We start from the raw sequence: 21,926 nt of genomic DNA on the forward strand, positions 1-21,926 counted from the left end.
CAATGTTGTGACTATTGCACTGGTTTTTCCAGGGTTCACCTTTAGGTTTAATTTCCTGAAATTGATCTGCTTGGTTATGCTGGCTTTATTTTTTACTCTTTTGCAAAGAGGAGAAATGGCAGTGAACAGATGGCATTTTATTAGGTTTTTGCTTCAAAAAAATTAAACAGCAATGTAAGATCTCTGCTAGTTTTCTTACAGGCACCTGATAGGCATCCTCTGGGTCTGTGTCAGAACTGATATTTACCATAGATGAATCACCAAAGTGCCAGTGAGCCAGCATTCCCAGTGGGGATTCCAAATTTGCCACACTTGTGGGGCTGTCTAGTTTTGTTTGTTTTTGAGACGGCGTCTCGCTCTGTTGCCCAGGCTGGAGTGCAGTGGCAGCGATCTCGGCTCACTGCAACCTCCGCCTCCCTGGTTCAAGTGATTCTCCTGCCTCAGCCTCCTGAACAGCTGGGACTGCAGGCACCCGCCACCATGCCTAGCTAATTTTTGTATTTTTAGTAGAGATGGGGGATTTCACCATGTTAGCCAGGCTGGTCTCAAACCCCTGACCTCAAGTGATCCACCTGCCTTGGCCTCCCAATGTGCTGGGATTACAGGCATGAGCCACTGAGTCTGGCCAGGGCTGTCGAGTTTTATGGTGGTTCCTCTATCCCTCTAAATTCTCACCCTGCTGGAGCCCCTCTGAGAATTGGAGGAGCCAGCTGGAGGGGAGAGAGGGAGCCCCACACCAACTCCACAAGCAGGTGCACCCCCAGCAGGCCAAAAGGATTCCAAGGGGAAGTGAATCCAGCCCGGTGTTCGGGGTGAGGTTTGCTTTGTACCACTCTTTTTTAGGAAAATTGGGATTGCTGGCCCTGAGCACATCACCCTTTGCCAGCCTTTTATCTCACCCTGGGTTCTGTGGCTGCCAGCTTCTTAGGCAGTTGTTAAGTGTGTGTTATTATTTTACTGTTTAACAGTGAGCTCCTGGGCCCTGGGCCTGACTTCACCAGAAGACCACATTTTGCCAGTGGTGTTCTGATAACTTAGCCAGAATGAAGTATTAAGTGGAGCATAATTGTTATTTGCTTTTAATTTCCTGACCTTAGAAAAAGAAGGAAAGCACAGTGCTGATGGGGTGGTGAGTGCTGAAGGAAGTGTGCTGTCTCTGAGTTGGCGTGGGGAGAGCCTCGTGTTCTCCTCCTTCGGACTGAGCCAGTGTGGACTCCAGTATCAGACACACTGGGTCTAAATCCCACCTCTGCCATTTTCTAGCTGTGGACCTCAGTCAAGTGACTCAGCCCATCTAAACTTCAGTGTCCCTTGCTGGCAAATGGGGTTAGTAATAGTACTCCACTGCGAGGGTCTTTCTAGGGTTTCAAATGCTCATTCATCCAATCCCTGGCAGAAAGGACCTACTCAATGCATGGTAGTCCATTTCCATTTATTATTAGCCATGGTTAAAACCTGCTTCTCTGGCCAGGCGCAGTGGCTCATGCCTGTAATCTCAGCACTTTGGGAGGTCAAGGCAGGTGGATCATTTGAGGTCAGGAGTTCGAGACCAGCCTGGCCAACACGGCGAAACCCCGTCTCTACTAAAAATACAAAAATTAGCTGAGCATGGTGGCGGGTGCCTGCAATCCCAGCTACTCGGGAGGCTGAGGCAGGAGAACATCTTGAACCCGGGAGGAGGAGGTTGCAGTGAGCTGAGATTGCACCACTGCACTCCAGCCTGAATGACAGAGTAAGACCCTGTCTCAATAAATAAATAAAACCTGCTTCTCAAACTCCCCCTTATCTCTCCCTGTCTCCCAGCATTTTCTCCCCATTTGAACTTTTGGGCCTCACAGTATCATGGTCACATCTTGAGATGGGTTTTGCCCAAGTATTAGATGACCTTTTGATTATCCTTTTTTTCTTTTTTTTTGAGACAAGGTCTCACTCTGTCACCCAGGCTCTGTCACCCAGGCTGGAGTGCAGTGGTGCAATCTCGGCTCACTGCAACCTCTGCCTCCCAGTTTCAAGCAATTCTCCTGCCTCAGCTTCCTGAGTAGCTGGGATTACAGGTGTGCACCACCATGCCTGACTAATTTTTGTATTTTTAGTAAAGACAGGGTTTCACCATGTTGGACTGGCTGGTCTCGAATGCCTGATCTCAAGTGATCCTCCTGCCTTGGCCTCCCAAAGTGCTGGGATTACAGGTGTGAGCCACCACGCCTGGCTTGATTATTCCTGATGAATCACTTTACATGGATGATTGACAGCTCCTGGGGCATATTCCATTCCACTTCAGGTTTTTCCTCTTATTTCCTTCATCTTGCTCTTGTCTCAACACCCATCCCCCCAGCCTCTCTGAACTTAGAATGTCATGTGGAATACTATTCAGTGAAGGGTTTGGGGGCTTTTTTAAAGAATTAACTGTCCTGGCTGGGCATGGTGGCTCACACCTATAATCCCAGCAAATTTGGGAAGCTGAGGCGGGCAGATCGCTTGAGCCCAGGAGTTCTAGACCCGCCTGGACAAGATGACAAAAACTCCATCTCTCAAAAAAATACAAAAATTAGCTGGACACGGCAGTGTGCACCTGTACCCCAGCTACTCAGGAGGCAGAGATGGGAGGATTGCTTGAGCCCCGAAGGTTGAGGCTGCAGTGAGCTGTAATCCCATCACTGCACTCCAGCTTGGGTGACAGAATAAAACCCTGTCTCAAACAAAAAGAAAGAATTGACTGTCCTTACACCCCATTTGGGTCTCCCTGAAAACTATTCATGCTTCAACTTTTCTACACTTTGTTCTGGCATGACTAATATATAACAACTGGGCATTAAATGTACTATATATAAAATTCCAGATCAGAGAATGGAAACACTTAAAAATAAAAAAAATTTAAAAAAGGGTTGGCTTTTGTGGGCTATTTGGAAACCATTCAGTGGGGCAGTATAATTTTTATTTTCAGAAGCTTATGGATTGCACCCCACCCAAGCTTCCCGCGCGCCTAAGAAGGCTGGCAGAAGACGCCCTGCCAAGTTTCCTTGCAAGTGCAGTAAAGGAGTAATCCTCTGCCCTCTGGTTTTCCTTTCAAAGAAACTAGGGACAGGCAGTGGCCTTGGCTGCCTTGGCCATGAGCTTCCCTGAGCCGGGTAGCTAGTGGTCTAGTGGAGCCGTTGGTGGCAGGTGCAGAAATGGTGCTACACTCACTGTCCCATTGCCCCAGAAAGAACATTTACAAGTCTGGGGAGAGCGCTGGTAATGGTTGCTGAGTCTGGAGGACAATTATGTTACAGTCTTGGTGGCTTTTTGATGAATGGTCAGATAAAGCTTAACTATAAACCTATCCAGTTTTACACAGAAAGGACATCTTTTTTACATTTAAAGTTGTGTGTGTGTGTATGGGGGAAAGTGGTGGTATTATAGCTCTGGAGGAAATTAAACCATAGGAAATAGTAAAAACAAGGTCTCTGTGTTCCCACTGTTGACAATTCACAAGTTAAATGGTGGAATGAGAAGGGATAAAAAGGATTTCAGGGGTGCACTTGAGTGCTGTCGCACACATAGGGGTCAGAGTCTAGAATCCCAGTGCTGGGAGGACTTGAGAAGCCATAGATTCCACCCCCGTGGTTTACAGAGAAGGGAATGAAATCCCCATCAGTTTGGCCTTTGGCCTAAGCCCTGCTTCTAAAAACCCTTTAGAAGTCTGGCTTTTCATCCCAAAGTGCAGTCCACCAGCTTCTGTCAGCTTGGAAGAGACAGCGCCTCTGCAAGCTGAAACTCAGCTCACTTCCTGGTTGGCAACTGGCAAGAAGGCGGCTTCCCAGTCTTCTGAGAACTGGGTTTCCCTTCTAACTCAGTGGCACCCTCTCTGGGCCCTGGTGGAGAATCACTTAGGAAAGAAGCAGACTGCTCTCCTCCAGAGTTCCACCCACACCCCTACCATTGACCCTACTCCTACCGCTACCCCTCACCCCTACCCCCACCCCTACCCTCCACCCCCACCCCTACCCCCACCTCCACCTCTACCCTCCACCCCCACCCCACCCCACCCCCCCACCCCTACCCCTCACCCCCGGCCCCACCCTCACCTCCACCTCTACCCTCCACCCCCACCCCTACCCTCCACCCCCACCCCTACCCTCCACCCCTCACCCCTACCCCCACCCTCACCCCACCCCACCCCTCACCCCCACCCCTACCCCTCACCCTCACCCCCACCCCTACCCCCCACCCCTACCCCCCACCCCCACCCCTACCCCTCACCCCCATCCTTGCCCCCACCCCTACCCTCCACCCCCACCACCACCCCTCTGGGCTAGAGCAGAGCAGAGTGAAAAGTAGCTTAGAGAAGCAAGGATCAGGTGTGCACAGGGTTCCTAACTCTGCTGGGAACAGCGGTGCTGGGAAATTTTCCAGTTTACTGGCAGAATTACTCTCCTCCCTAAATTTCAAAAAGCAGAGAAGGACATTATCTATTCTCCTTTTCTGGGGGAAAAAAAAAAGTTTTTTTTTTTTTTGGAGACAGAGGCTCACTCTGTTGCCCAGGCTGGAGTGCAGTGGCACATTCTCATCACTGCAACCTCCACCAGGTTCAAGCAATTCTCCCTTACCTCAGCCTCCTGCGTAGCTGGGATTACAGGTGTACACCACCATGCCCGGCTAATTTTTGTATTTTTAGTAGAGATGGTGTTTCACCATGATGGCCAGGCAGGTCTCAAACTCCTGGCCTCAAGTGATTCACCCGTCTCTGCCTCCCAAAGTGCTGGAATTACAGGCCTGAGCCACCACGGCCAGCCAGGATGCTAACTATTCTTAAAGGATAGTTAGATGTGCAAAGGAGTTTGGACTTCTTCGTGAGGCTGACAGAGAGTCATTGAAGAGTACAAAGCCGGAGCAAGGTGACCAGAGTAAGGAGTGTGGTAAGCCTGGAGGCAGGGGATGGGTGAGGAGGCTGCCACAGGTCCAGGGGGGCAGGGGAAGATGGCAGCCTGAGTAGGGTGGTGGCAGTGAAGGATTTTTGAGATATGTTGGTGGTAAAAGCAGCAAGGCTTGGTAGTTGACGGGAAGTGGATGAGAAGGGAGAGAGCTGATAAGGGTGACTCACAGGTCTCTCCCTGGGCAACCGGGTAGCCACGGTGCTGTACTCAGAGAGGGGTTGGTGGAAGAGGAGGTGGAGGCTTTGAGGAACAAGATAATGAGTCTGAGATTCAGGGGTTGGGCAACCAGAAAGAGAAAAGTTGAGTGATGGAAGATTAGGGTTCTGTGTAGAGATTGAGAAACGTTGAGGCTTCAGTACAGTCCGCAGCACATTCAAGTGCAACACTGAGCAGAAATGCTGCTGTTTTAGAAGAGGGAGGCAAAGGATCACTCGATCATGCTCACTGCTCCACACTCCGAGATTCACTCACAGTCATGGGTACAGGGTGGTGCATGCAGTTCCCTCTGTGGCTTTTACAGGGTTCCAGAGCGGTTGTCCCTCTTCCCTCTAATAAAGGAATAAAGGGAAATGTTCCCGCATGCTTTCTTCTCCATCATGATAGAAAGGAAGAATTTTTTTCTAAGGATTTTACTAAATAGAAAAAAATAGATGGTTTTTCCTTTTTTTTTTTTTTTTTTTTTTTAACTCCTTTTCCCTAGAATGATCTTGCCCTGGGCCCGTTATCCTAGAGCTGGGAATTTGTGTGGGGAAAGGAACACATCGAGGTGTTAAGAGAATGTAAAGAAAATATTTTCCATCTCTGGTGAGAACTGTTGAGGAATGAGCTGATGTAGGAGAGAGAATTTAGAATTGATGTAGAGAAGACTTTCTTACAGAGCGGATTTGGAAGACAAGCTGTGGAACTGCATTCTGCAAAGATCAGAGAGAGTCACAGAGACAGCTTTTTGTCTGTAGAGTTTCATGGGAGGCCTCCAGGAACCCTTGGCAGGAGGTGCCTGGAGACCCATGAAAGGGAAAGTCCTATTTCTGGGTCTTACTTTGAATTTCCTCCTCTCAAACCTCAGGCCCAAACAAAACTGCTTTCCTCTCCACTATCCTAGACGCTGCCTAGCTCAAGAAAGGACAAAGTGAGCAAAGTTAGAATGTCATTTATTTCAGCAGCTTGAGAAGAGATTGAAACTGTAGTCCCCATTCCGTTTCTGACCCTCAGTGACTTTAGGCAAGCCACTAAACTTTTCAGGCCTCAGTTTTCTCAGCTGTAAGATGGGTGGGAATAGTACCTCCTGCAGTTCTGGGGTGTTAAGTGAGATAATGCATGTAAGTGCCTGGCACATAGTAAGCCTTCAATAAAAGTCAGCTGTGGTTGTTACTGATCATGACTGTCCTATCTCCCTTGCTGGAAGAACAAATTACTAGATGTAAAAAGTCATTTAAAAGCAAAAGGTACTAGGCAAAAGTTGTGATGCTATCAATTACTATTATTAATAATAGGTTCCTAATTACTTTTGCCACGGTATTAAGTGAAGGCCTCTTTTGGTGGGTGATGACTGGGAAAATGGGAACTATTATTAATGGAGCTGCCAGCTCCTGTTACTAGCTCCATTGACATAATATTTCTCTCTGGGAATCCTTTGACAAATCAGCTGAATTTCCTATTCCCTTACCCTAAGCTCTGTAAATTTGATCCACATGTCTCCAGTGTTGTTTCTGTAGATTAATAATGGAGAAAGGAGGAGGAGTCAGGCCTGCACTGGGCTCTCCCAGCTGTTTGGCCTGTCGTGGGTTTCGGCCTGTAGTTGGGGTGGTTTTCCCTTTTGTTTTACTTGTTTTAATGCTTGCAGCCAGCTCTTCCCAATGTGTTTGGTTACTCAGCTGTCAGGGAGAGTTTCTGCTTTAGGGACTGAGGCCCTGGCAGGGGGTTGCGGGGGAGAGCCCAATCATGAACTCTTCCTCCTCCTCCAACAGAAACAAAGCTTGAAGGAAGTGCTTTGAAGCAGTGCTTTGCTAAGTCAGCGCTGGATGTGATGAGAGGGGTCGCTGCCATCCAGGAGAGGCAAAGGGAGGTGGAGAGGGGACCTCCACCACATCAGCCAGGAGGAGAGTGGGGAGGCCTGGGTCAGGGTAAGGTCAAGCTAGGAGTGCAGGACTGACCATCAGCTGAACCTGCAGAACGGTCAAAGAACACACTGAGGCCCTGGGCTGGAGGAAGACTGCTGTGTGCATTTGCTCAAGAAAGAGAAACACGTGGGGTTCAGCACGGGTGTCCATGAGTGAAATGGGCAATAATAATACAGCCATATTGTCATATGCACCAGTCACACATAAGGACAGCCATGAGTGAGCTTTGGTGATGTGTTCAGTGGACTCTGAGCTCACAGAGGAGTTAAGTACATGCATTGTAGAGCCAGTCCATCCCAGATTTGAATCCTAGCTCTACCACTTACCTGAGCAAGTTACTCAAAGTCTCTGAATGGCAGTAGCCCAATATCTCAAATGGAAGCCAGTAGTACCCATCTCATAGGGTTTTTTGTTTTGTTTTGTTTTGTTTTTGAGACACAGTCTCTGTTGCCAGGCTGGAGTGCAGTGGCGTGATCTTGGCTCACTGCAAACTCTGCCTCCCGGGTTCAAGCGATGCTCCTGCCTCAGCCTCCCGAGTAGCTGGGATTACAGGTTAATTTTGTATTAAAATGCAAAAATTAGCCACCACACCTGGCTAATTTTTGTATTTTTAATAGAGACGGGGTTTCTCAGTGTTGGCCAGGCTGGTCTCAAACCCCTGACCTCAAGTGATTTACCTACCTCAGCCTCTCAAAGTGCTGGGATTACATGCATGATCCACTGTGCCTGGCCCTTATAGGGTTGTTGAAAGAATAAATGAGATAATGTAAATGACGCCTATGTTCCCAGCACAAAGTAAAAATAATAGCAACAGCACTTGGTAGAGCATGTACTCTGAGCCAGGCATTGGTCCAAGCATTGACCCCCAGTTACTCAGTTAATCCTCACGGCAGCCCTGTGAGCTAGGTACTCTAGTTATCTCTAGTCAACAGATGATGAACTGATATAGAGTCTAAGTAACCTGACCAAGATCAGACCACTGGTTAAGTGACAGCCAGAATTACGAACCCCAACATTCTGCTCCAAAGCCCTGTCTGCTGTACCTGTTGCTGCTGTTGTCCTTGTTACGTCACACGTGTTTAGGGACTTCTAACCCAGACTTGGCCACATCCCAGTGCTCTCCAGTTATCTCCAGGAATTTTCAGAGATTTTCTCCAAAGTGATTAAATTCCTGTGGGTATTTTTCTTTAAAAAAGAAAAAAAAAGGTTTGTGGGTGAGTGTTGGAAAAAGAAGATCTGTCCCTCAAAGAAAGTGGTTACCAAAAGTTGGGAATCCCTGTCTAGGTTCTGACTGCAACTAGAATCTCTGTGGCCACATGCTCTTAAGAGCCAACGTGTAATTTTAAACCAATCTGATTTCGCTTTTCTGGTGCTTTCTAAGAAGCCACATAGTGAGTTGGAGAAATTTACAGGCTGTCACCCTCTGGGATTGATTCTGACAGTTCTGCTCCACTGCTGTTGAAGTGTTAATGAAAAACATTAATTGGACTTGGCCCGTGGCTAGGACACTTCCCCATCTTGAAGTGGAGAAGGCAGCATCCCTTTTGAATGGTTGCTCCCAGCATGGGGAAAGGAGAGGACTCAGGGCAGCACTGCCTTTCAGGAAGTCAGGATGGGCATTTACATCTGACTCAGCCATCCCTGAGCTGCACGAAAACAAAGTCAGGTCTCTTTGTCACCCCAGAACCCTAAGTATAGCACAATACCTGGGCTGAGTCAGGCACTCTGTAAATATTCAACGAGTGAGTGAATGAATGCTTGTATGATCCAAGAGCCTGGGCTGAGTCAGGCACTCTGTAAATATTCAGTGAGTGAGTGAATGAATGCTTCTAAGATCCAGGAGCCCAGGAAGGACAGTTTCTTGGATACCTCCAAGAAAGGATGGTCCCCACGTGCTTAAAACCACAGCTACGAGTGAGCTACTTCTCACTCTGGCCCCTATAGCACCGTCCACCGTCAAAGTTCTCAAGTCCTCGAGGCTCAGAGAGATTTTACCTCCTGAAACTCTCTCTGTCAAGAACAGGGGAGCAGGGCTGAGCCCTGCCTGCAGCAGGCTGGGGCCCACTGAGCTTCCCCTCCTTCCTAAGTGTGACGTGTCTGCCTTCTTTCCCCATAGGTGTCCTCTCCCTCCCCGCATACTTCAGCCCCTACAACGGCGGGTCCCTGGGCCATGACGAGCGAGCCGATGCCTATGCCCAGCTGGAGCTCCGGACGCTGGAGCAGTCCCTCCTGGCCACCTGCGTGGGCAGCATCTCGGAGCTGAGTAAGTGTGGCCTCAGTGTCTAGCTGGATGGTAGAGCAACAACAGCGAGGCCCCAGGGTTGGGGGAAGGCAGGGAGAGCTCGCCTCCTCCTCCTCCAAGTGCCTTGCCTTCCCTGAAAGCTAGATCTTTCCAGGCCAAAGGTTGCAAATACACAAATCTGGATTTCTGGTTTATCTTGAAAAAAACAAATGATCTAGCAACATGGTATCCCATTCCTGCACAGCAGTGACCCATGGGAGCTAAGTAGCAGCAAAGTGGGTGGCGTGTGTTCCCCACTTTGCCACAGACCTGGGATTCATTCGGGTGAGCCTGTTTCATTAATTTCACCTGCCTGGCCCCACAGCCTCTGAATTCACAACTGGTGCCCTTTCTCGAAAGAAAGCACCCCAAAGCCTCAATATAGTAAAAGGAAGATAACAGTAGAGCTCCTCTGGCTGAAGGCAGTTGTGGCCGGGTGGCATCTCCCAGGACTCAGGGCTCTGTGGCACACACTTGGAACTTGATGTGGCTCTTTACCATTGACAGCTGCTTCCAGGGTGTTAGGAGAGATGAAATCCCGTGCCAGCTCCTGAGCTCCTCCTCTCATTACCCATTTGATTTGAGAAATCTGACTACATCCTCTGCTGCCTTCATTCCCCCTCGCTCTGTTGAGATCACCCAGTGGAGGGCAGTGACACAGCAGGGGTCATAGCACACAGCATGGGCACACCTGGAGTTTCCCTCTGCTCCGGCCTTCTCCATTTGTGATTCCCTCAGAGTCTTCTGACCCTGAACAATAAACGGCAAGCCTCTGTTTCTTCAGGACGCAGCTTCCTCCTTCCCTGCATTCTTCTGCCCCTCCCCAGACAGGAAATGAAGGTGCCTGGTTCAAGGTCACAGAGCAGAGCTGCAATAGGGCTGGAAGAGAAAGCAGGATTTCTGACTCCCTGTCTCCTGGTGACATTACAGTAGGCAGGGCCGGGATGTTGTTGCCTGGGTCCCCTGTCCCCTGAGGGACCCCACAGGAAGTGGGTTCTGGTTTCATCTCCATCCCTGAGAAGTGTCTCCTGGACAATGGGCTGTCTTGGGCCCTCGCACAGTCATGCTTTGGTGAGTTCTCATGCCCGGCAAACAGTAAGGGACACAGTCCCTAGTCCACTGAAGAGCACCTTGGTTTTACTTTACACTTGAACATTAAGTGAGCACCTTCTGTATGCAAGACACCATTGTGAAGCACCATATTCACTTTTTATCTCATTTGTTCCTCAGAACAACTCAGCAAGTTATGTCCTGATGAGAGAACTGAGGCTTAGAGAAGAAAAGTGATTTTCTCCAAGTCACGCGGATCAGAGCTGGGGGCTTGACTCTGGACATGTCTAGGGCTGTTGGCCCCCTGGATAAGACTAGCAGCCCAGCCACCAGCTCCTTGTGGCAGCTGAGATCAAGATCGGGGCTGATCCTTTGCCTCTTCTCATGACGACCCCATGCCCATTACAACCCCAGCCCAGCCTAAGGGAGGAGCATTCAGAGGCCTCCCCTAGGGAAGGGCTTGACATCATTCTGCCATTACCGTTAGCCAAGGGGCCAAGACCTGTTGGCTCTACCATTTACAACAATCCTGAGTTTTAGTCTGCCCCTTTCACCAACTCCACTGCTACCAACCGAGCCCAAGCTGACCATTTATTTTGTTTTGCTTTGTTTTTGAGATGGAGTCTCTCTCTGTCACCCAGGCTGGAGTGTGGTGGTGCAATCTTGGCTCACTGCAACCTCCGCCTCCAGATTCAAGAGATTCTTCTGCCTCTACCTCCCTAGTAGCTGGGATTATAGGTGTGCACCACCACACCCAGCTAATTTTTGTATTTTTAGTAGAGACGGGGTTTCACTGTGTTGGCCAGGCTGGTCTCAAACTCCTCACCTCAAGTGATTCTCCCGCTTTGGCCTCCCAAAGTGCCAGGATTATAGGCATGAGCCACTGCACCTAGCCCCAGGCTGCCCATTTAAAGCCTAAATTGGGTTGTGTCACTCATCTGCTCGATATCTATCCCCTCTATCCCCCGACAATGGCTTCCCGGCTCACTCGGTAAAATCCAAAATCCTCACTCTGGCCCAGGATCCATATATGATCTGACTTCATCACTTCATCCTCTTCTCTGTGGACTGCACTCCAGCTGCCTGACCTCCTGGCTAAGGAACCTCCCACTCCAGAGCCTTCACACTGGCTTTCCCTCTGCCTGCAACACTTTCCCCTTGATCCTCAAGTACATTGGTCCTTCACATTTTCAAGCCTCTGCCCAAATGGCACCTTCTCATTCAGGCCTTCCATGAGTATCACACTCTCATTCCACTGTCTTCCCTTTTGTGGCTTTGATTTTATTAAAACACTGATCACCACTTGACCATGTATTATATATTTACTTACGAATAGTTTATCATCTCTCTCCTCTGACTAGAAGAGTGAGCTTCCTGAGACTGGAAATTTTATCTCCTTTTTCTGCGGCTGTATCCTCATTGCTTAGAATAGTACCTGGTACAGAGAATAGTACCTGAAGTGCAGCGTGCACATGTGTGTGTATGTGTGTGTCTGCACACGTGCATGCCTGTGAATATGCATGTGCATGTGTTAGGAGGAATGAGATCTATCCCACCAAATCTTTTCTCCTAAAACTCGCCTAGGATTGGTCCACATCCTGGCCCAGCCACTCCTCAGGGCCAAGGGAAGAAGCCTCCTCACAGCATCTTTTCACAGACCAGAGAACAGGCTGTGTCATGTGCCAAGTTGCCCTGTTCCTCCCTCTGAAACCAGGGCTTTTGCTAACCTGCTGTGGAGGAGGGAGGAGACACAGGTGGAGGCAGATATTGCAGTTTTTCTCCCTGAGACTAAAGAACTTAATGAGGCTAGTGATACTTGGCACTGAACCCCTTGGACCTCAGAATGTACCCTGGGTTTACATGTATTAACTCCCTGAGCCTCGCCAACATCAGCCTGCCAGATAGGGTGAGAAGTTTCACTCTTGTATGAGATCTAGCTTCATACGGAGTTTTGGGACTTGTGCTTTTGCTCTGTCCCTCTCTACCCACAAACATTTTAAAGGGAGAGAATATAAAATAAAACAAAACACTTCTTTTTGAAGGGAGCCAGATGTTCTAGGCCTTATTTTGAAGACGGTGTTGAATTCCAGACTCTCTCCTGCTGTTTTTATTTGATGGCTCATAATGAGAGATGGAAGGACCAGAGTGAAACCTAGCACCTCTAATCAAGTCTTTTATGGTTAACAAGAGGGGAGGACTTGTTTTTCCTTGCCTGGGGGGTGTTTCTGGGCTTCAGACTAAGGTTTCATTGAGTGTAGGATCAATTGATCCTCAAGTTACAAGGAAGTTTCAGAAGAAACTCTGAGTCCCTGCCATGCTTAAACTGAGAGCCTAGCCTAGCCTGCATCAGGCCTTCTCAAACTAGCCATGGTGAAGGACCAGAGATTTTATTCCCCCCACTCTGCTGCAGAATGAAACCTTTATAATGAAAAATCAAAATAAATGTCTAGAAAAAGAAAAGACATGTGAAATGCAAGCCCAATTTTTAAAATTATTATTAGCTAGACATAAAATTACTGTCAAATTGCTATGTAAGTTTTTAAAAATTCACTCTTCACTTCTGAAATTAACTTGCTGCAAACCAGTAAGTTTGTGGACCTGTCCCGGTTCACAGACCACACTTTTAGTAGCAGCCATGTGATGGTCAAGAGCATGCGTTTGGGAAGCAGGGACCCCAGTTCAAGTCCCGGCTGATTGACTTACTAGTTATGGAAGTGGGACAGGTCATGTAACTCTTGAGAGCTTGCTTCCTTGTCTGTAGAGTAGAAAGACCTCCCTTACAGGGTGGCTGAAAAAGTTAAAGGAAATTTTGTCTATCTTTTCATGTCTATCATGAAGCCTAGAAAATATAAAGTGGCAGGGAGCAAAAATTACCCGAGGAGAAGGTTCAAAGCAAGCCGCTTTCTTTGCCCATAAATGGGTTGCCACGCGGTGTAAGTTTTTAGACGTCGTGGTCAGAGTTCTCTGCAGCCATTTGTCTTTCTGGTCTGAGAGAAACTGACCATAGCAGGGCTTGGATCGAAGAAGCCGGGGACCTCCATCTCCAGCTGCCTTCATGGTTTTTCTGAACTTTTGGGCTATCTCCTTCTGTTTGGATGGGAGATTCCATTTCTTTCTTGATTTTCTTGTCTACATGAAGCAGGAAGTGCGCTGCCAAAGGGTTCTCCACCAATAACAATAAAACAACAATAAAAATAATTAAAGATAATGTCTTCTACCTTGTCGAGCCTTTGAAATGTTATTTCAACAAGGTTTCTCTTTGATGCTATCACAGACTCTTTGATTTCTCCTCCTTGTGGTCCTGTGGTTCTGCCAAAAGTTATGACATTTAGACCTGGAGAAACGGGAGCCAGGTTTCAACTTATTAGCAGCCAACTTAGCTGTACAACTGGCTGCTGTGAGGCGGGTTGGCTGGTGGTTGTGATGCCAGTTTCTACCACCCATGGAGCCCAAGGGCAGGGTTGGGATCTGGCATTTCAGGGTGCAGACTCCTCCTGTCCTGGGAAATGTGGGGCAGAGTTTGACGGCAGGCAGTGGTCCTGGAAGGAAGAGTCCACAGGAGGCGGCCTGTAGGATAGAGGAATAATAATAATGGACATTAATCATAACAGTGCTATGTTCAGCCCTACCAAGTACTTACTCTGTGCCAAGCATGATGTTAAGTGCTTTACATTTATTGTTTCTTTGAGCCCTCAAAATCGGTAGGGTAGATACTATTGTTTCCACTTCACAGATGAGGAAACTGAGGCTCTGATAACTACATAAGGGATTTCTCTTTCTCTGTAAGGGATCGCCAGGGGTGGGGCTGAAGCTGACCTCCAGGGGAGCCTCCCTGAGTTCTCAGGCCTAAGGGAATATGGGCTGGAATTAACAGTAACGGGCCCTGATTTGAGGCCAACTGTGTCTGACTTGAATCAATCTATCAGTTCACCTGGTGATTTTCAAACCTGAGTGGACATTAGAATCACTGAGGGAACTTCTACAAACTAGAGATGCCCAGGTCCAGCCACAGACCAATGAAATCAGGGTCACAGGGATGGAAACCAGGTGTCAGTAACTCACTGCCCTCAGCCCTCTTGGCCCTAGGGTTTGTCAGGAGCACCCAGGGAGCTGAACTCCAACGGTAGGGATGAGCAGTCAGGAGTAGGGAGGAGTGAGGAACCAGGGGTGGTGGTGGAGAGGGACAAGGAGGACTTTCCTGGTGGGGATCTCAAACTCCAGGGGTGTCATTTGTCCCTGCCTGGAAGCCAAACACCATCACCGTGGCTGTCATGGGAGAATTTAGCAGCTAATGAGCTCAAATCAAGCCTCAGCAGAAGTTGTATTTTAAAAAGAAATGAATGTGTAAGGTGAATTCTTCATTCTCCAAATATTTGCTGAGCACCTAGCATGTAACAGGCCCTGTGCAGGGCTCTGGGACACAACGGAACAGAATACCAGATTCCCAGAAGCAGCATGAAGGTTAATTGAGTAAATGAGTGAACTGGTTCTGCCATGCATTTCATGGTACTTCACTGGCCAAATTAAAACCTGTTCATTTCTCCCACCTTAGGGTTAGCCACGCCCGCCTGCTGAGGGGCTCTCTCTAAGGAATCACCAGGGGTGAGGCTGAAGCTGACCACGAAGGAGCCGCTTTTCTTAGAGCGGAGGTGCCTGCAGGTGCCAGGGCTCCTTCAGCCCATCCTTTCTCAGCATTGTGGCCTCACACAATGATGAGCCGTTTCCTGTCTGGGGCTGGTGAGATATTGAAAATACTTGAGTAGAAACACACCACAGGATATGGGGACCTAAGGATCCCACAGACTCCAGCAGGGCAGGCTGCAGCCCAGCTCACAGTGAAGTCCATGGACTTTGGAGTCGAACAGACGTGAATCAAGTCTAGACGCTGCCATTTTCTAGCCACGCAGCCATGGCTAGTTAACTCAACCTGCGGGCTCTGAGGTGTCCCTGTGGCCAGGAGAATGAATACATGGGGTCAGGAAATGTTTATCAGATAAGCCTCAAGTTCTTTTTTTTTTTTTTTTTCTTTCTTTTGAGACGAAGTCTCACTCTGTCACCCAGTTACCCAGACTGGAGTGCGGTGGCACGATCTCTGCTCACTGCCACCTCCGCCTCCCGGGTTAAAGCGATTCTCCTGCCTCAGCATCCCAAGTAGCTGGGACTACAGGTGCCTGCCGCTATGCCCGACTATTTTTTGTATTTTAAGTAGAGACGGGGTTTCACCATGTTGGCCAGGCTGGTCTCGAACTCCTGACCTCAAGTGATCCACCCGCCTCGGCCTCCCAAAGTGCCGGGATTACGGTGTGAGCCACTGTGCCCAGCCATAAGCCTCAAGTCCTTCATCTGTAAAATGGGAATAATACCCTCTAGCACTGTAAGGATCAAATTAAATCATATTTCTGGGGAATTACATACTTTGTACATAGTGAGTCCTCAACAGTTGATGGTGGTGATGGTGGTTGTAATTGGTGCTGAGACAGAGGGGCCTTCTCCGCTGAAATACTTTGGGTTTTGTACAAGACAGTGCAGGGGAGAATTGCCACAGAGCCTGGCCCTGGCTGGTAGAGGCTGGGAAAAGAGACCCAGAGAGATTCCCTCAGTCAAAGATCTGGGGAGAGGCCCATGGGGGTGGTGGAGAGAGTGGGGATGTTGAAAAAGAAACCAAATTACCCTAAGTTCTGGAGGAGACAGGCCCTGCCAAGTATTTAATTCAGCAAGAGTGAAATGAAAGGGAAATGAAATTGCTATTGTGCATCTAGGTGACAGTTTCCACCTCCGCCTGTTGGCTGCAGGGCAAACAGTAATTATGCACTAAGGCAAGGGAGCTTCAGCCAGGAACATCCTTGGAAGAATGCGGGCTGTGAACTCAGACTTTGTCTTCTTTTTTTCTCTTCCTCCCCTCTGCCCTCCCCACCCCCCCACCAGGTGACTTGGTCTCCCGTGCCATGCACCACATGCAGGGGCGCCACCCCCTGTGCCCGGGCGCCAGCCCTGCCCGCCAGGCCCGCCAGCCGCCACAGCCCATCACTTGGTCCCCCGACGCTCTCCACACGCTCTACTACTTCCTGCGGTGTCCACAGATGGAGTCCATGGAGAACCCCAACCTGGACCCCCCGAGAATGACCCTGAACAATGAACGGTAGGGATCTTCCTTGGGCTGAGCACCTGGTGGGACGTGCTCCCAAACGTGCATTGACCAACTGACTGACACTGACTGATGACTGACCGACAGGGCGAGAAAGGGGCCCTGGAGCTGTGCTGTGCCTGTGAGGAGGTGCCCCAGGAATTCCGACGGATGAAGGCCTGCACTGGTGTGCAGTGGGATTTTTTTCTTTTTTCCTCTGAGCTGATGCAGCATGGGGCCACTGAGGCTCAGAACATGTGCTTCAGCCTCTGTGCCCAGTCTGGCATGAGCTCACTGGGCTCTCTGAAATTCAGCTGCCTTGTTATAAAACGAGATAGTCACACCCACCTAGAAAGGTTAGTGCTCTGAGAAAAAGCATGTAGGATGGGGGCTAGGTGGGAACTGGCCCTTGGCCGATGGTAGCTGTCACCTCTTTTCATGGGGTTATCCCATTCAAAAGTGATCAAATGATCATTGCTGCCGTCATTGTTATGAGGGGTCTTGGGTGTGTTTTGCCCCATCCTTTCATTTAACAGAGGAGACCATCGTGGCCCTGGCAGCTCTCTGATCTCCAGCAGGTTAGCGGTTGAATAGCCCCTGGACTCAAGCCTGTGGGCTCCTAGTCAGGTACTTTCACTAGAGGGTCCCAACACTTTCCTAGCTGGGAGCAGGGCTGCAAAGAACAGATGTGCAGGTTGTATACTGCACAACAGAACCCAGTGAGGGGCATGAGTAGGGGATGCACCTGGGGCCATGTCAGCCTGAGGACAGGATACCTTTTCTTTTTTTTTCTTTTTTTTTTGAGATGGAATCTCGCTCTGTTGCCCAGGCTGGAGTGCAGTGGCACGATCTCGGCTCACTGCAAGCTTCGCCTCCCAGGTTCACGCCATTCTCCTGCCTCAGCCTCCCGAGTAGCTGGGACTACAGGCGCCGGCCACCACACCTGGCTAATTTTTTTTGTATTTTTAGTAGAGACGGGGTTTCACTGTGTTAGCAAGGATGGTCTCTATCTCCTGATCTCGTGATCCGCCTGCCTTGGCCTCCCAAAGTGCTGGGCTTACAGGCGTGAGCCACTGCACCTAGTCTTAGGATAGTTTTTCTAATGGGTTTTCTCTGAGGGCTGCCTTTTGAAATTTTCTACCTGGAAAATATGCTTTTTTATAACTTGTCCCAAACATTGTATATGCTGGCATGAGCCTCACATGGAGGCCACTGCTTGGCCACTTAAGGTAAGCTCTGTCCATGGGCTCAAGAGTTGTGTATTTGAGGGGCCAGGAAGTCGGAAAGGCTTGCACTCAGTTTGGGAAGCCCCATCCGCACACATTTCACCACACAGTGAGGCCCAGGAAAGGCAGAGCCCACGGGACTCGGTGTCCCACCTGGAAGGAGACGATCTGAGACCTCAACATTGGAAGTCCTGGGGTCTCTGCAGTCCCCTTGCCCGGCTGCCCGCTGTCTTTGGGGGGCATTGAGTCTCATCAGCTCTGTGATCCACAGCTAGCTCCACAGCCAGGTCTGCTTCCTCAGTGCCCCAGAAAACAAAGGCACTAAGGTGGATTTACTGAGTGTTTACTATGTGCTAGGCACTGTGCTGAGCACTTTGCAGGCAGATGCTCGCTTAATTCACACACTACCAAGAAAGAGGTGTTCTTCAGAGCCCCATTTACAGATGAGTAAGTGGAGGCATGGAGAGACTAACTGGCCCCACGACAGAGGCTGCGCCCCTCATAACCACTACACTGTACCTCCTGTCACTAAGAGGAATGTAAAACAGCAGTGGCCCAGTGCACGCGTAGTAGGTTCCCAGTAAATGGTACCATTGCTGTTATCAGTACTAGTATCCTTATGTCATCATTGTTTTACTTCTCTGGGAGTTGGAAGGCAAATGCAAGTCTGAGGAGGGCCACCGTGGGCCTGACACAGCAAGAAGGCTGCAGGTGGAGCCCTGGGCATCCTGAAAGACACCTTTGGTGGGAGCTGGGGCCAAAGCACAGGCCCTAAGCCCCAGCTGTTCCTGCTTTGTGGAAAAGTGTTGTGGTTGAAGGAGTCAGCTGGGAAGGAAAAAGGGCAGGGAAGACATCTGGGAGGAAGGGGCAGGAGGCTTGCTTGCTATTTGGTAAGGTGCCAGGCTGAGGCCGGGTCACCCACACAAAGGTGACTGGGAGGACAGGAGCCTTCTTCAGTCCTGTTGCCCTGGTTGCTGGGCCCTCAGGCTGTCATGGCTATAGGCCCAGGGGCAGGCATTCCTCTGCTGGCACTTTCTCCCGCCCCCCTGGGCATCTTTGTCATGTCCTGTGGCTTTCCCCCAGGAGGGTTCCCAGCCCCCTGTACTCTAACACACAGCATCAGGGTTTCTTCATGATCTGAGTTGCACAGCGCTATGTGGTTATAACAGCTGAGCTTGCATGGTAATAGACACACGTGCATGTGTTTACATAGCCATTTATTTAAAAACCACACTATCTGTAGCACAAATAATTTGGTAGCAAAGATATTTTTCCATGAATCATTTCAGATGAATATCAGACACATGGGGAGTTGGAACTCCCATTAGGAAAAAAAAAAAGAACCAAATTTTTAAGTTTTGACACAGAAAGGAGGACAACCCTAAAAATACCTGAGGGAGCCAACAGCGCGACGGCTCCCCAGTGGCCTGGCTCCTGTCCCTGAGCAGATCTGCTGCCCTCTGGCTCACTGACAGGGAAGGCCCTGGAGGCTGTGGGGATCCTTCCTGGGAGCACTGAGCTCACAGCATTACTGCAGGCTGGGCTGGGCCAATGTCCCATCAAGGCCCCAGCACCCTGATACCCTCACCAGAGCTCTGGGGAAAACCTCTCCCGATGCAAATAGTAGCTAGAGTTTGCTAGGGTTCCCGAGTGACAGAGCTTTGCTTTTGTGAGTTTGGGGATGTGCGCTGTCTGTCTCTTGCTCCACTTCATCCTCTTGAAGCCCCATCCTCTGTCCCACCTGGGAGCATGGTGGACTGAGTTCACCCAGCCAGAATTGGACGGAGCCCCTGATTTCAGTGTGACCGTGGTTGTCTGGCTGTAGAGGCTGTCTGTTTGGGGATTGGTGGCTCTCTGGGTTTGCTTGGGATTAAGTGACCTCCTCTACTGCCTTGCACACATGGGAGAAGGAGCTCAGTTTGGTGATACGGGTTTGGCAGCATGACACCATCAATGGAACCACTCAAGTCTGTACCCATATTTCTGCTTTAAAGAAAGGTACACTGATTCCTTCAATTAGGGGCTATGTCTGACCACATCCATGGCGACAAAGGGAAGGGACGTGTGTTCATCTCTTTTGTGTGGAGCTCACTGTGGTGTTCCCTGCTAAGCCACCTGCTGCTTCTGCAGTGTTCGGTGGGGACTTCACATCTTTCCGTAAGAGGCCTTCTCCCCAGAGCTCTCTGCTCTGGTTTGGGAGGAGAGACAATGGGAGGAGGGAGTGGCAGAAGCAGCAGCAACTCAGAGTGGTGAGCGGGCAGCTTTGCAGGGAATGAGAAGCCTCTAACCTCCTTTCATCTTCTGCTGCAGTGAGCCTGGTACATCAAGAAACAGTACAGGCTTTGGGGCAGAGGCTGGGCTCAGAGGGCCCTTCCATGCCTCAGGCTCTTCACCTGTAAAATGGGGCTAAGTAATTCTATCTGGTAGGACAAAGTGAGATAACATAAGCCCTTCCTTTAAAGCCCATTTCTACCTACTTCTAGGCCCAAAGAACATCAGCAAGTTTGGTGCTATCATTACCTCCATTTCACAAGTGAGGACAGGAGGCCACGGGGTACCTAGCTGATAAGTGGCGAGGCCAGGATTCAAACCTGAGGTCTCTCTCACCTCAAGGCCTTTGCCTTTCCCTGTGCCAGGCTGTGGCTTTCCCAGCTGGCTGCTGAGACCTGATCCTACAGCTCTGAGGCATACTGGGTGGGCCCTGGCCTTTGGAGCCACCTTCTCTCGGGCCATTCCAGCCCCACCCCCTCACTATCCTGGGAAAGCTCTGCAGCTGGAGTCTCCCTGCACCCTCCCAGGGTGCCTTTCTCACTGGCAGCTTTGCATCCCAGGCACCAGCCAGGCACAAGGCAGGGTCTAAAACACAGAATTAGTCACAGCTGCTGCCCTGCAGGGTGTGTCGTCACCCAAGATCAAGCTCAGAAAGTGAAAGAGCCTCCTGTCAGGGATCCAGGTTGCCCAGGGAGATTGGGAGCCTCCTTCCTCTGAGGTCTGGAGGAGAATGGACAACCATCTGGTTAGATGTGGTCCTTGTTGGTTGTGCCTGGGGGCAGAGGGATGGGCTAGCTGGAACAGAATCTTTGGCAGAGGATATACGTCGTCAGCCATCACCCTCCTGGGGAATGAGAGGTCTGGGGCAGTAAGGATAAAGACTACGCAGACACGTAGGAAGGCAGGAGGGCTGCCAGCTTGCCAGCAAATTGCTGGAAGGCAGCGTCATCAAGTAGAGGAGACAGAGGGAGACATGCAGTCAGAGGTGCAGAGGGCCTGAGGTCGACAGGAGGTGACCATTTCTCCACATCAGAATCTGGGCTGCTGGAGGGCTTGGGGTCCCCCAGGCACCCTTCCAGACTGCATCTACTGTGAGCAGCAGCAAAGAAGCCAGACCCCTGAGGAGTGGCCAAGCAGAGAGAGTGGGAATGGCAGAGGGCCACTGGTCCACAGAGCGGTCCGCTTGCTAAGCCTCAGATCCTGGCCTCTTGCCTCATTCTCCCCAGCCCTGCACAGCACGTCTCCGCCTCTGTGGAGGGAGACACACTCAGAAGGCTTGGAGCCTGCTGGTATCCAGGACATGAAAACAGGAGGAGTGTGGAACCCTTCCCAGAGTTCTGATTTGGGGTCAGGCCTAGAAACCTCTGGTGTCATGACTTCATAGCCAGCCAGAATAGCCCCATCTGAGGAGTGCCCTGCTATTCAAAGGCGTGCATTTGAGATCTACCTTGCCACTTTTTATAACCTTCAACCAGTCATTTAACCTCTTCAAGGCTCTTAATCATCTGTAAGGTATGCGGACCCAATGAATTAACATATTTTTGGGGTTTTCTTGGAAACAGGGTCTTGCTGTCTCCCAGGCTGGAGGGCAGTGGCAAAATCTCAGCTCACTGCCTCCTTGACGTCCTGGGCTCATGCAATCCTCTCACCTCAGCCTCCCCAGTAGCTGGGACCACAGATGTGCCCCACCACACTTGGCTAACTTTAAAAAAAATTTTGTAGAAATGGGGTCTCACCATGTTGCCCAGGTTGGTCTCAAAATCCTGGGCTCAAGCGACCCTCCTGCCTTGGCCTCCCAAAGTGCTGGGATTATAGCCATGAGCCACTGCACCTGCTCACTACATACTTTTAGAACAGGGCCTAGGGCACACTGAGTATCTGTTCTTATGATTATCAACACGATGGTTTGTATCAGGCAGGGGAGCAGCATATACAGAG

General features: G+C 49.9%; 1 protein-coding gene across 1 annotated transcript in view; it reads left to right on the plus strand.

Annotated features, from left to right (window-relative positions):
* ABTB2 (ankyrin repeat and BTB domain containing 2) overlaps nucleotides 1-21,926 on the plus strand; it is a 205,871-nt gene that overhangs the window by 142,166 nt on the left and 41,779 nt on the right. The window contains exons 2-3 of the mRNA XM_002821894.4: nucleotides 9,153-9,299; nucleotides 16,293-16,506. Of these exons, the coding sequence (XP_002821940.2) occupies nucleotides 9,153-9,299; nucleotides 16,293-16,506 (361 nt within the window). The remainder of the gene's footprint in view (nucleotides 1-9,152; nucleotides 9,300-16,292; nucleotides 16,507-21,926) is intronic.

This window comes from Pongo abelii, chromosome 9 (assembly GCF_028885655.2).
Source record: "Pongo abelii isolate AG06213 chromosome 9, NHGRI_mPonAbe1-v2.0_pri, whole genome shotgun sequence".
NCBI lineage: Eukaryota > Metazoa > Chordata > Mammalia > Primates > Hominidae > Pongo > Pongo abelii.